At 59.2% G+C, this 12042-nt stretch overlaps 4 protein-coding genes across 4 annotated transcripts; 3 read left to right on the forward strand and 1 right to left on the reverse strand.

Annotated features, from left to right (window-relative positions):
- The first annotated feature begins 1705 nt into the window (after positions 1 to 1705).
- On the forward strand, positions 1706 to 4272 carry THITE_2122924 (uncharacterized protein). Its single transcript, XM_003657295.1, has 4 exons — positions 1706 to 2268; positions 2363 to 2963; positions 3063 to 3896; positions 3969 to 4272. The coding sequence occupies exons 1-4, from the start codon at positions 1906 to 1908 to the stop codon at positions 4022 to 4024; spliced, it is 1854 nt and encodes a 617-aa protein (XP_003657343.1). The 5' UTR covers positions 1706 to 1905; the 3' UTR covers positions 4025 to 4272.
- Positions 4273 to 4524: 252 nt separating this feature from the next.
- On the forward strand, positions 4525 to 4961 carry THITE_127761 (uncharacterized protein). The gene has a single exon (XM_003657296.1). It carries the CDS (start codon positions 4553 to 4555, stop codon positions 4934 to 4936), a length of 384 nt encoding a protein of 127 aa, XP_003657344.1. The 5' UTR covers positions 4525 to 4552; the 3' UTR covers positions 4937 to 4961.
- An 838-nt stretch (positions 4962 to 5799) lies between these two features.
- Positions 5800 to 7364, reverse strand: THITE_2122927 (uncharacterized protein). Its single transcript, XM_003657297.1, has one exon. It carries the CDS (start codon positions 7056 to 7058, stop codon positions 5937 to 5939), a length of 1122 nt encoding a protein of 373 aa, XP_003657345.1. The 5' UTR covers positions 7059 to 7364; the 3' UTR covers positions 5800 to 5936.
- Positions 7365 to 9609: 2245 nt separating this feature from the next.
- On the forward strand, positions 9610 to 10945 carry THITE_49333 (uncharacterized protein; the record flags this gene model as incomplete). Its single annotated transcript, XM_003657298.1, has 5 exons — positions 9610 to 10023; positions 10086 to 10282; positions 10361 to 10582; positions 10661 to 10839; positions 10902 to 10945. 5 exons carry the CDS (start codon positions 9610 to 9612, stop codon positions 10943 to 10945), a joined length of 1056 nt encoding a protein of 351 aa, XP_003657346.1.
- Positions 10946 to 12042: the final 1097 nt, after the last annotated feature.

The raw sequence follows: 12042 nt of genomic DNA on the forward strand, positions 1-12042 counted from the left end.
GCGGTCACATCGAGCTCAGCTCCGGGCGGACCCATCCCGTCGTAGGTCCAGCAGTTGCCCCGTGGTCCTGCGTACCATAGTTGCTGCTGTGGCTCAGCAGATTGTGCGAGAAAAAAAAAAAAAAGGTAGTCGCACACGGTTGTTTATGGATACTGAATCACGTCCTCCAACACGAAACAGTCGTAATGGAGTGGGTCCGGTATACCGCCTGCGAGGTCGGCACCGCGATACGACAAGCCCCTTTGATGGGAGGGAAAGAGAATGGCCATCGCGGGCTTGCGCGGACGGGGATCGAGACACCGAGGTAGAGGCGGGCTTGGCTTCAGATTCCAGGCTGGTCTCAACCTATGCCGGGCAAAACTAGGGGAACAGGCAGGTGCCGCGACGGTGTTGTTCAGCGCAGTTGAGACTTCCTCTCCAATTTCCTCCAATCACGTACTTCCCACCCGGCAGGCTGTTGTTATGTTTACTTTGAACCCCGTATCCCGGACGGCGGATGCTTTATGGTCAACATAGCCGCGAACCCCTATCCATTGTTACCTCGCCTGCTGCTCGCCACAGACAGACCCAAATGATTTGAATGAACTCGGATCATCACTCCTCGGCACTCCCGAGTTTTTTGACTTCGCTGCGCCTGGCGAGAGAGCACAGAGTTAGCCGCTAGCGCGTACTGAGCCGAATGTTGCGTGGGATCCATCATGACGGCTCTCAACGTTGTCAGCTAGGATGCTGGGCTGGATCATCTCTAGGAACGGAAAGTGTCGCGATGAGCTTGGACCTGAGCTGAGTGAAGCTCTCAGCACCTGGGACTTCGATGTGTTGCGAATAAAGCTGGCCCCGTTGAGACTAGCGCAGGTGGGGCGGCGGCCTGTTTCCAGGTTCCCTTGACCGTCGGGCGGCGACGGCAGAACCCCTTCCTTTCTTCTCTTAAGCGCCGGGGAATTTTTTGGTGAGGTTCAAGCAACAAAAGTGAGAAACTGCGTCCAGAACTCACCTCCATGTGTACACCCTTTGCATGACCCGGTTAGGGCGCCTTGATACAAGGGATGACGAGAGTTACCTAACATTACCTGTGCCCATGCAGCATCATTGCCTTTACTGGAGGGCCGGGGCTCGGCTCCTGCACGTGACGCAGGCAGCAGCAGCAACCGGTAAAGCTTACCTGGTACCTTACCCCTCCCAGCAGCTGCTCTGCGGGCGAGCACCCGGGCCAGCGGTGACACTCAGTGCTGTGTTGGTGGAGTTCGCCCACAAAAAATGAGGTCGCCAGCATCAGACCACCATCCCCCTTTCAGCTTTGCTTGATGGGGCGCACCCGCCGTGGGCCGCCTGGCAACTGGCTGTGGATTTTCTCGGTACCCGCATTCCATGCCTACCACTGCACTATTCTCGGCCAACCCCAATTCCCAATCCTCCACCGGTCCAATCTCAGAACTCGGAGCCCCTGCGCACCGCCTCTACACGTTATTTACGACAGCGACGAAGTATCTAGCCAGACGACGTGATGACATACAGAGTAGTGGCACTTTGATACGCCTCCGTTCCGCGTGCATTGCCGCGTGCATTCCCTTCATCTCTGCTTTCCTTGGAGACATCTCGGTGCGCGAACTGTGGAGAGCCTCCTTCGTCTTCTTTTTTTTTTTTCTTTGCTCCATCCCTTTCTGCATCTCCGAAAAAGCACTCCCCCCTCTCCACCTGAAGAATCTGCACTTCAACACTCCCACATCGAGGCGCGGCTCCCGCCCCGGAATCGCGAACCCGAGCCCGCGAACCTCCCCCAAACCCGAAGCCGGCGTCCCCGTCTGGCAAGGAAGGCTCCGGGCCCACGCGTTCGCTCGAAGACCAGTCCGTCCGCTGGTCTGGTTTGACGCCGGCTGCCCCTAACTCCCCCTTAATCCGTCGACAATGAACCAACAACCCGATCTATACTTCTCCTCGTACGCGATGAGCACCGCCAACCGGTCGCCCCGCTCTTCGAGACCGGGCTACAACACCACCACCGGTCATCCTGGCCTCAACCATCTGGATCAGCGACAGATGGAGCCGGTCAGCCAGGCCCCTCCCGCTCTCTTTGCGACCGACGATCGCTTCGGCTCGTACGATAGCAGCTCCTTCCGCCATAACAGGATGCAGCCCGCGCCGGGTTTTGCTGCAGACAGCTTTGTCGGGAACTCGCAGGCCTGGGCCTACAATTCTGGTGCCAGCACCGTGACCGGAGCGCTGGGCGAGGGCCGGCTGCGCCCAGGGGCTCGTAGAGCGATCCCGCCAGTTGGTTCCCCCCCCCACATCACATCCAACGAACCCATACTTTCACCCTGCCAGTGGATTTGCTTTGCTGACCGGTCAACCTCCCTGACACAAGGAGTGGACCATGCCTGAACAGCCGGGCCTAGGAAACCAGCCCATGCCCGTGGCCTCGACCCAATATCCCGGCGTCGCAAACTTCAACCCGCCCATGAACCTCATGAATGGCGAGGTTGCCTTTCCGAGCGGCGAACGCCATGGCTACCCGCCCACCATGTACGATCCGCGGCATGAGGCCAAGCCTCTGGGCAACGACCTGATCCCCACGGCGATCGTCATCAAGAACATCCCGTTCAATGTGAGGAAGGAGATGCTGACCTCCATCATGTCCGAACTGGGCTTGCCGCAACCCTATGCCTTCAACTACCATTTCGACAACGGCATCTTCCGTGGCCTCGCCTTCGCCAATTTCCAGAGTCCCATCGATACGCAGACCGTTATCGAGCAGCTCAACGGTTACGAGGTGCAAGGGAGGAAACTGAGGGTCGAGTACAAGAAGATGCTGCCCGAGCATGAAAGAGAGCGGATCGAGCGGGAGAAGCGGGAGAAGCGCGGCCAGCTGGAAGAGCAGCATCAACCCATGACTCTGCATTCGCAGTCCTCAATGCATTCGCTGAACACCGCTGCGCACACTTCGAGGTCCCGGAACTCGCCGTTACGTAAGTCATACAGCGCGAACTTCCGTTTTGTGGGAGACAAGAAAGGGAGGGACGGGCGGAGGCGGAGAGGCAGCTGCTAATCAGCATTTGAACGCGCAGGGGACGTGGATCTCAATGACCCAGACACGCTCAGCTTCTACACCGAGTTGATGCTGTTCAAGAACGATCCAAGCCGCGAGATCATCGTGTTCCCCAGCACCATCACACCGCAACAGCGGCGTACGGTGCACATACTAGCCCACAACATGGGCCTTGAACACCGGTCCGTGGGCGAGGGACAGCACAGGCAGATTCACGTCATCAAGGATACTGGAGCCGCGCCAGCGATCCACATGCCGCCGGGTGTCTCAGCCGATGCCCACCGCCGAGGCCTGAGTCGCGCCGCCACGATTGACTTCGCCGAGACGCGGGGCAGCGCCCCCGGCCAGTTCAGCACTCTCGGCAGGCAAGGCCGGCATGGACCGACGTTGGAGCTTCCGGACAGCCCAGACGGGGGTTTGAATGCCTTGCGCGGCGTCAAATCATTTGCCGATCTGCGCTCGTACACTCCGAGCCCATCGCTCTCCGCCTCGGGATACCCGCAAGGCAGCGCCGTCCACGCCCCGAACGTGGCCCAGTACGGCGAATACAGCGCCAATCTTGGCCAGCCTAGCGCCCTGACAACCCCGACCACGCCGGGCACCACTTCGAATAGCGACCCGTCTCTGTTGATCAGCGATCTCGGGGCGATGACTCTGGGCGAGCCTTTCAATGGCAGCCGCCTTCGCCCTCGGGAAACTCCCGGAGCCATCGGCAGCCAGCGGCCTGGCTTGAACGGATCCAGTACGCGCAGTGTGCCCGAGCGTCAGCCTCACGGGCCGAGCGGCGACTGGGGCGAGAACATGGGCTTCGGCGCACGCAGCCGGGCCAATGGCCACATCCAGCGCAGCAGTGGTATGTAAAAAGAGTCCCTCGTCCGACTCAGGTGAGAAGCCATCGCGCCACTGACCGCGCCGGGTTGAGCAGACTCGTCCGACAGTGGGGTACGCACGACGTCTGCCACGACGTCGAGATTCCAGTAAGGCCGACCCTTACCGCTGCCTGCGCTTGAGGCAACCGGCAGAGGCGAAAGCAGCCGGTGGTGGTGCCCCGAGCTGAGGCCGCTTGATCCTCTCTCTCGCGCTCCTCCTTGCCGGTGTCCGCGCTTTCCCGACGCCTCCCGCTTGGGACTCCTAGACAGTCCTTAGAGTCGTGACGCCCGCCGTTGCGTAACCCTTTGGGGTGGCCAAGCCAAGCTCAGTTTCCTCTTCGAACATGCTCCGCCATCTACGATCACATCAAGCTTGTAATATTTTCAGTTTTCCAGATGCAGTTAAGCGGTTCCCCTTTTTCAGTTCCAGAGTTCTCGATGTCTTTTCGGAGCGGAGCGTTTCTCAGGCTCGCTCGATTCGGGAGAAACGACCGCCGCGAATCTCAGACGCTTGGCTGCGCTGTCTGTACGCTTTGTTGGACGGTTCAGCCGATTCGGTTGGCATCCTCGGCTGAGCCGGAACTTTAGAACTCAACCCTCTTCGACGATGACGACGACCAGAAGTCATCAAAAGAAACGGATGGAGACGAAGAACTTGGGTATACACAGACATTTTACGCCTCGCAATGGGCAACCATGCACGCACGACAGCCCGGCAGGAACTCGGCAAGGCTCTCCACCGTCCCTAAGCATTGGACACGCGGATGCGGCGCACCTTGGAAATATCCAGGCTCGCCCAGCCTCTCGGCCATCTCGAGCGTTGCCCACGGCCTGCCAAGTGGGCGGCGAAGCAGGCAGACGCTGCCCACGCATCCCGGGCTTAACGAATGTTACGGTGTTACGATGTCACGTCCTAGATGGCAATGACAACCCGCTCCCCCTCGGTGGCCCTCATCAACTTTCCTCCCCTCCCGCCTGCGCGGGGAGCAAAATACAAAAAAAAAAAAAGACGCAACGGCAATGAAGCACGCGCTCAACCCCTTCCCCCCGCCACTGCCTAATCTCAATTCCACGCCACCGTCATCTTCTGCCTCCCGCTCACTGTGCCCAGACAGGTGCCCAGTGTCGGGTCCTGTGGGACGCAGCATCCGTCGGGAGGGTTGTGGCAGACGACTGATCCCGAGGGGGGAAATGATGCAAAAAAAAAAGTTTCTGTATTTGGTTGACAATGATGCATACGGGATGCATTTGGATTCTTTTCTGCACATGCTCTAGCCGGATGTGTTGTGGTCTTACTCTGATGCTAGCATTTTGGTACTTTGACTTCCTGCTGGGGTATATTGGTCCCATTCCATGTGGTTGGATGGTACTTCTCTCCAAGCCTGCTAATAGCGAGATGTTCCGCGCTCTCTCGTCCGTTCCTCGCATTTCGCTTTCCAGTCCCTACCTGCCTACCTACCTGAGTTTACTCTCAGTGCTCATTCTCTTTTCGCTGGCTCTCATTCCCTGCCCCTGTAGCATTTTATCTGACCGCTTATTGTCAAGGGCCTGCATGTTCTATTCTCTTAAGGCAACCACTGGATGGTTCACTACGTCTGGGCTGCGGCGAGTAGGCAGATGGATGATCCCGCTCCGAGCAGCTGCACGTGTACCGGATTGGGGCGCCAGGGGATATCAAACACGTGAGCGGCTGGCTTCTGGATAGCATGTTGAGCAAGAATGATATACGAAGAAGGATACAAGTACAGGCTGATATCTCCGAGGCAAACGGTGGGGAGGGTGTCGGAGAGCAGCTGGTTCAGCGTTCTTTTGCGTTCCAAGAACCGTTGCACAGGGCGCCAAATTGGTGTGAGACAGGTGCATCGCTGGTCGGGCTTGGTTGCGTGGCGGAATAGGTATAGTTAACATCGATTCATTGACATTGGATGTGGAACCATGGCCATCTACTTGTTCAAGCAATATCTAGTAGTCATGGGCATGGGGTGATTGGCACCAGCTGATCATCAACCCACCTGGTTGTCTACCTACTGCTGAAGAAGGTCTTCCCTCCCGCGCGCCTTGAGCGTATCATGAACCGCCTGGAGCACCAGATGGTGGACACTTTTTGGGGCCGCGACGAAGCCGAAGTTGGCCTTGAGCTTCCTCCCTGCGGCCAAGTCGATCTCCTTGCCGTGGACGTCGGTAACCAAGCCGCCAACCTCTTCGAAGAGCAGCATGGCGCCGGCGTGGTCCCATATCTTGGCGTATCGGTCCCGCTTCTTGTAGACCCAGACGGTCATGTTGGCGGCGCCGAGAGCCATGACGGCCCACCTGGGCACCCAGCCGAGCAGGTCGCAGCCCGGGAACGGCACGCGCAACGCCTCGGCAACGTCCTTGTGCACCTCATCGACGCCGGAGTCGAGCAGGGCCCAGCAGGTGACGGAGCGGAGGCCGGCAGGGGAAGTGACGGCATCGGCGTGCCGGGGAAGTCGCCGCGTGCCCGCCTGGCTATCAGGTGCGCCGCCGCCGAGCAGCGGCCTGACGTAGGCGCCGTGGCCACGAACTGCGTACAGAATACAGCCCCGGCCGGTCGGGTCGACGGAGCCGTCGGTCACGGGCGCTGTGGCATCTGCGGAGAGGAGCGGGCAGGCCACGACGCTGAGCACCTGGCGCGCGCCCTCGAGCAGGGCGATGTTGATGGCATACTGCTCGCGGCGGATGAAAGTCTTGGTGCCGTCGATGGGGTCAAACACCCAGATCCTGCGCGGGCCGGCGGCCGCCGGGGTGAGCACGGTGCAAGAATCAATGACGTCGCAGAGGTCGTCTTCATCACGGAAGAGGGCAGCATCGCCGGCGGAGTCGGCGACAATGGCGAGCACGCGGGATCGCAACTTCGGGTTTTGCCTCAGCTGGTCTGCCGACTCTTCGCCGACGAAGCCGTCCTGCGGGAAAGCCCGGCGAAGGGTGCGGGTGAGGAAGGCTTGGATGGCGAAGTCGGCGACGGTGACGGGGCTCAGGTCGTCCTTAACGAGGCCGAAGGTACCTCCACCCGCAGCGCCCGCGTCACCGCCCGTCTGGGCCGCTGCAAGTGCTTCGCGGCTAATCTGGGCAGCCGTCTGGACGGCTGCAATGGCAGCCTCGAGCTCCCGGCGGTAGGGGCTGTCCATGATTTTCTCTCGCTGGTCGTTCGTCCGAGTAGGTTTTTGCTGCGGGGGCGCTGCAGCCCGCAGCCTCCCCGGTAACTACCGGGCGGGCAGCTGTTTGATAAAGGTTCTCGGCTTTTGAAGCAAATGCCGGAGGTGGATATGGAAAACAACCAACCAAGAAATCGTTGGCTTGGATGGGAACAAAGCTAGCTCGTCTCAATGGTCTTTTTTGAGCCCAGACGAGGCACGTGTCGGAGCGTGGAACAAGGGTGCGCTAGTGTTATGAAATCGACTCGTTGCAGGAAAATCTGAACTCACCCAAACAGCGCAGAAAAGCATCAGTAGCTCCACAGCAGGCAGAGCGTTAGTGCCCAAGTACCCCTAGTCGAAGTCGGTCGTCGGGACCCACCGCCTGCTCCGGCCTCAAACTCCCGTCTCCCCCAAACTGGATGGGCCACCCGAACCCATCAACGTCCATCAAAAGGGCATCCGATCCAGCATGTGGCATCACACTGCGGCGTTGTGATTTTGAAAGCCGGGGTCACGAGAAGAGTTCGACTACCAACGAGGGTCGTTGCCTTCTCGGGGCGCGATAAGAATTCAAAAGGGCCTGCGCCTCCTGCATCTTTTGGAGCCGTCTGTGGGGTTGCCGCTCAATGAAAGGCTCCCTGACGTGGAACACGAGCACCGTCTAAAGAGCCCCATCCTAGACCGGTCTCGGTATGCCCATAGTCGCTGCTCAGGAAGTGGTGGGCAGCAGGAGGCGAGGCTTCTGATCCGCTCCATGTGATGCGCGCTTGTCGTGCTCTCGGCAGCGACGGTGCCGCCCGCTGGCAAGGGGCAAGCAAACGACCATCGTCCCCTTGCGAACAGACAAAAGAACCGCAGCGGGTGGCGTGGTCAGGATTAGCATTCCGCCTCTTCGTAATTGCACGATCCGGGCGCTGGAATCCGAACGGCTCAGACCTGTCGACGGAAGCAAGTTGATTTCAGCGGCACGGGGCAGTAACGTAGGAGTTAAGTTAAATGCTCTTGGCCTCCCGGTAGTTGGACTACAAGCCAAAATGGCTCGAGCCGACCATGGCAGTCGGGCAGCCCGTCTGTGATGGGGCGATAACGTCATTGGGAATTGCCGTGATCGACTTGGGCAACGGTGGGCAAGACATATGCCGGCCATGCTTTCTGGCACGGAGGTTGGGTATCTCATTACTGAGCTGAACACGGGGAGAGTGGCGACTCGGAGTAGAGGGGACGCCTTGCTGATCCAAGCGGCACACGTGTTAGCCAAGGGAGGCTTCTGGAATGACCACACAAAGCGACAACAAGAACGGTCGAGGGGCTCTCCATCTTCTCGCGGCCGGAAGGTTGCAGCACCGGCTGATATGCCGCCGAAAGGCCATCTTGGCAAGCCATCCAAGGCAGAAAGATGTATAGCAGGCCCGCCTGGCCGGCACCGGGGGTCTTGCTGCCCATCGTGGAACTCGGTGGTGACTATCCTAGCCCGGTATTGCTTTGATTCCGTCCCAGAGATAGCACTCGGGCCAGCGTTCCACGGCTTACTTGTGGTCGACGGCGGCACAGGAAATCCTTGTTGCGACGTGGGATGACCGTTGCCCCCGTGGCGGCCCAGTGATTGGTTCCGTTGCCACAGCCCTGCTTGCCTTGGCCGTTGCTCGGCCGGAATTTGACAGAGAGTTAGTGGAAAGGCCCGAAGCGTCTGGGGTTCCCACCAACGGCAGAGAGTCTTGTAGATTGGCGGCGGGCCTACGCCACGTTCGGATGCAACCGAACAACAACAATACTGGGTACGGAATAGGTACGGAATCCGCTAGTGCACGATGTATCCCCAGCACGGCCGGCCGGCCCCCCCAGACATTTGTCAAATCAACCTCGTGCTTCGCTGCAGGCAGGGGCCGGCGGGCAGCGTGACCTGGGGCAATATGGAGGAAGCCGCATATTGGCCGGTTTTGGGCGTGGGATGGGCGACATGGGGCCGCTTTTTACCCGGAGTGTCCAACCATAATAAGGAAACAAGCATGTGCGTCACATATTAACAGCGAGGGTACGTGCACAGTGCCTGTTGTCGGCGTCAGGGGGGTGGGAGTGCAGCCAGCTTCCGGTCCTCCGGCAATGGTCGACCGACAGGGCAGGCACGGCGTCCAATAAGTGCTGGAACACGCTCAACACCAATCGTCGATATTACATCCAGATGAGAGAACGCCTTCGAACTTGGTTCCGTAGCATCGGCAGTTGCTACTCGCCGGGGCATCTGGAGAACCGGAGGCATGGTCAACCGGGTCGACGCCGTCCGGAGGGGCAAGGCGTGGCCGAGGAGGCGAAAGGGGAGCAGAGACTGAACGTGTGTATGTATATAAGTGTCTGGTCCGGTGCGACGTGATCAGCCCCTTTCCCGGATCTTCCTCATCCAAAGCTTGTCCCCTGCGTGCCATCAGTACCTAGCCTTCCTCCCTTCCCGGTCTGGCTGGCAGCGAAAACCGAAGATCAAGTCCGCATCAGGAAAGAGACAGAAGCAAACGAGAGCCAGGAAGCAGAAGCAAGAAACTGCCCCAAGATGCGTCAGTGGGCTTCGCTCGCCGCAGCTGTTGCGCTGCTGGCCAACGGCGCCGTCGCGCAGAACATGCTGCGCTTCGCCTGCTCCCAGCTGGTCGTCGACCGCGTCGACCCCTTGGTTAACCCCGGCCAGCGCTACACACCACACCTGCATCAGATCGTGGGCGGCAACTCGTTCAACCTGACCATGACCCCCGTCGAGCACGACCTGGCCAAGCTGTCGACATGCACCTCATGCACCTTCGCCCAGGACAAGTCCAACTACTGGACCGCTGTCATGTTCTTCAAGGCCAAGAACGGCTCTTACCACCGCGTGCCCCAGGTCGGAAACGGCGGGCCGCAGGGCCAGCTCGTCAACAAGGGCGGCCTCGACGTCTACTACATCCCCAGCGGCAAGGTGACGGCCTTCAAGCCGGTGAGTGAATCCCGGCCTGTTGGAAACGCACCGCCCCATCCGCTAACCTCGCCATTCCCCAGGGCTTCCGCATGCTGGCAGGTGACGCCACCAACACCGACGACAACAAGGTCTCCAAGGGCAACATCTGCCACCGCTGCTGGACGTCGACGAACGAGAACAACTTTGTGGGCGGCGCTCCCTGCACCGGCTCCGACACGGTCGCCATCCCCCAGGACACCAAGTGCAAGATGATCCGCCAGACCATCATCTTCCCCGCGTACGCTGCCCTGCCTTCCCCCAAGTTCCCTCTCCAGCCGGACGGACGTAGCTGACTGGGGCGTGTCGCGCCAAACAGATGCTGGGACGGCAAGAACCTCGACTCGCCCGACCACAAGTCCCATGTTGCCTACGGCCAGGGCTCCGGTGCCACCGGCGGCGGCGCCTGCCCGTCCACCCACCCCGTCAAGCTACCCCAGGTCATGTACGAGCTCATGTGGGATGTGAGCAGCTTCGCCGACAGGAGCATCTGGCCCGACTCGGGCCCGGCCTTCATCTACAGCATGAACCTCGGGTATGTGTCCGGTCGCCCCTGCCAGCAGCTTCGAGATAAAAACCCCAAGTACAGAGTCTCTTTCTAACCACCGACACCCCACAGTGGCTCGGCCGCCCACGGCGACTACCTCTTTGGCTGGGAGGGCGACAGTCTGCAGAAGGCCATGGACAACGGCTGCAACCTCAACAGAGACTGCCCGGCCGCCGGTCTCACGGCGCAGAGCCCCGACGTTTACAGTGCCTGCACCGTCAAGCAGCAAGCGCCCGAGCCCGTCGACGGCTGTAAGTCGCCCATGACTCCCCTAGAAGACGACCAGCCTCGGATTACTGACTCAACCTTGCAGGGCTCAAGGCGCTGCCGATGGGCGACATGCCCATGAAGGCTTAGGAGCACCTTGTAGGCCAAGGACGAGCGGCGAACAACAACCGGCGTCGTCGAAGAAAGGGGGAACCAACCAGCTCCTAGAAATGGCAGGCCACTGCAGCCCCCTTTGACTCGCCATTTTTTTCTGCACCTTTCTATCGTCAAGGGCCAGCGCAGTGCTGGTACCTCATCCACTTGTTGCAGTTTTTGCTTCACCATCGTACATCGCCCAGTCGGTCAATCACCTTCTCCTGCCTACATCTGGGGGTAGGGAAGGGGAATTTGTCTCCAGCGCCGTCATGTAACATGTACCAAGCGTGTACCTACCTAGCCGGAGCATAGCCTATGGTAAATTCTAGAGCATCCATTCTACCGTAACCAGTCGTGTCTGACAACCGGCGTAAGCCGCCCGGGCTCCTGATTTGGACGCCGAATTGGCGGGGGCTGAATACAACATAGTCCGACTCCGTAACTAAAGGTGGTATATATTGATTAATTGCCGCTACGTAGTATGGGAGAATTCCTCCCTCCCCACCTCACCCTATATTAAGGTAGGAATGGGATCCTCCGCTATCCTCCTCTTGACCCCCATGTTATGGGCGACCATCGGGGAGGACGACAAGACCCGCAGCAATATACCATCAGCGTCTCGATTACATGGCCAAGATTGTGTATCACGAGTTGGCCACCCAACCCAGCGTCAGTGGTGTCGTCATGAGTCGTCTTCATTCACGCGGTGTATGAGTTAGCGGGCCGGCAGGGCCGCGCGACCGGTCAAGCTCACATGATGGTTCACATGTTGGTTCCCTCAGAAGCGAGGCGGTTCCTAGCCAAACCCGCGAGCAAGCACACGCTCACCCACGATGCACTACACAGTCTGAGATGACAGCCTATGGACTCATCACAGAGCCAACTTTCAAAGTGCAACAGGTCTTCGACATGTCTTGAAGCAAGAAAGTCTTAAGAGATAGAAAAACCCATCTACACCTCAATCCGTAACAGTGCCAGCAGCCCAGGACCTACTTGAACAACGAAAACAACCAATAGCAGACCATGCTTGACATAAAAACAACGAAGCTGCCAATAAATGCCCCTAAGCACACAGTCACACACCCAGCCTT

Source organism: Thermothielavioides terrestris, chromosome 6 (genome assembly GCF_000226115.1).
Source record: "Thermothielavioides terrestris NRRL 8126 chromosome 6, complete sequence".
Taxonomy (NCBI): domain Eukaryota; kingdom Fungi; phylum Ascomycota; class Sordariomycetes; order Sordariales; family Chaetomiaceae; genus Thermothielavioides; species Thermothielavioides terrestris.

Excerpts from the sequence above, each read along its gene's own strand:
- THITE_127761 (XM_003657296.1), top strand. The coding sequence starts at position 4,553 with ATGGAGACGAAGAACTTGGGTATACACAGACATTTTACGCCTCGCAAT.
- THITE_2122927 (XM_003657297.1), bottom strand. The coding sequence starts at position 7,058 with ATGGACAGCCCCTACCGCCGGGAGCTCGAGGCTGCCATTGCAGCCGTC.
- THITE_2122924 (XM_003657295.1), top strand. The coding sequence starts at position 1,906 with ATGAACCAACAACCCGATCTATACTTCTCCTCGTACGCGATGAGCACC. Across the intron at positions 2,269-2,362 it reads CTCGTAGAGCGATCCCGCCA|GAGTGGACCATGCCTGAACA; the intron begins GTTGGTTCCCCC and ends CCCTGACACAAG. Across the intron at positions 3,897-3,968 it reads CCACATCCAGCGCAGCAGTG|ACTCGTCCGACAGTGGGGTA; the intron begins GTATGTAAAAAG and ends CGGGTTGAGCAG.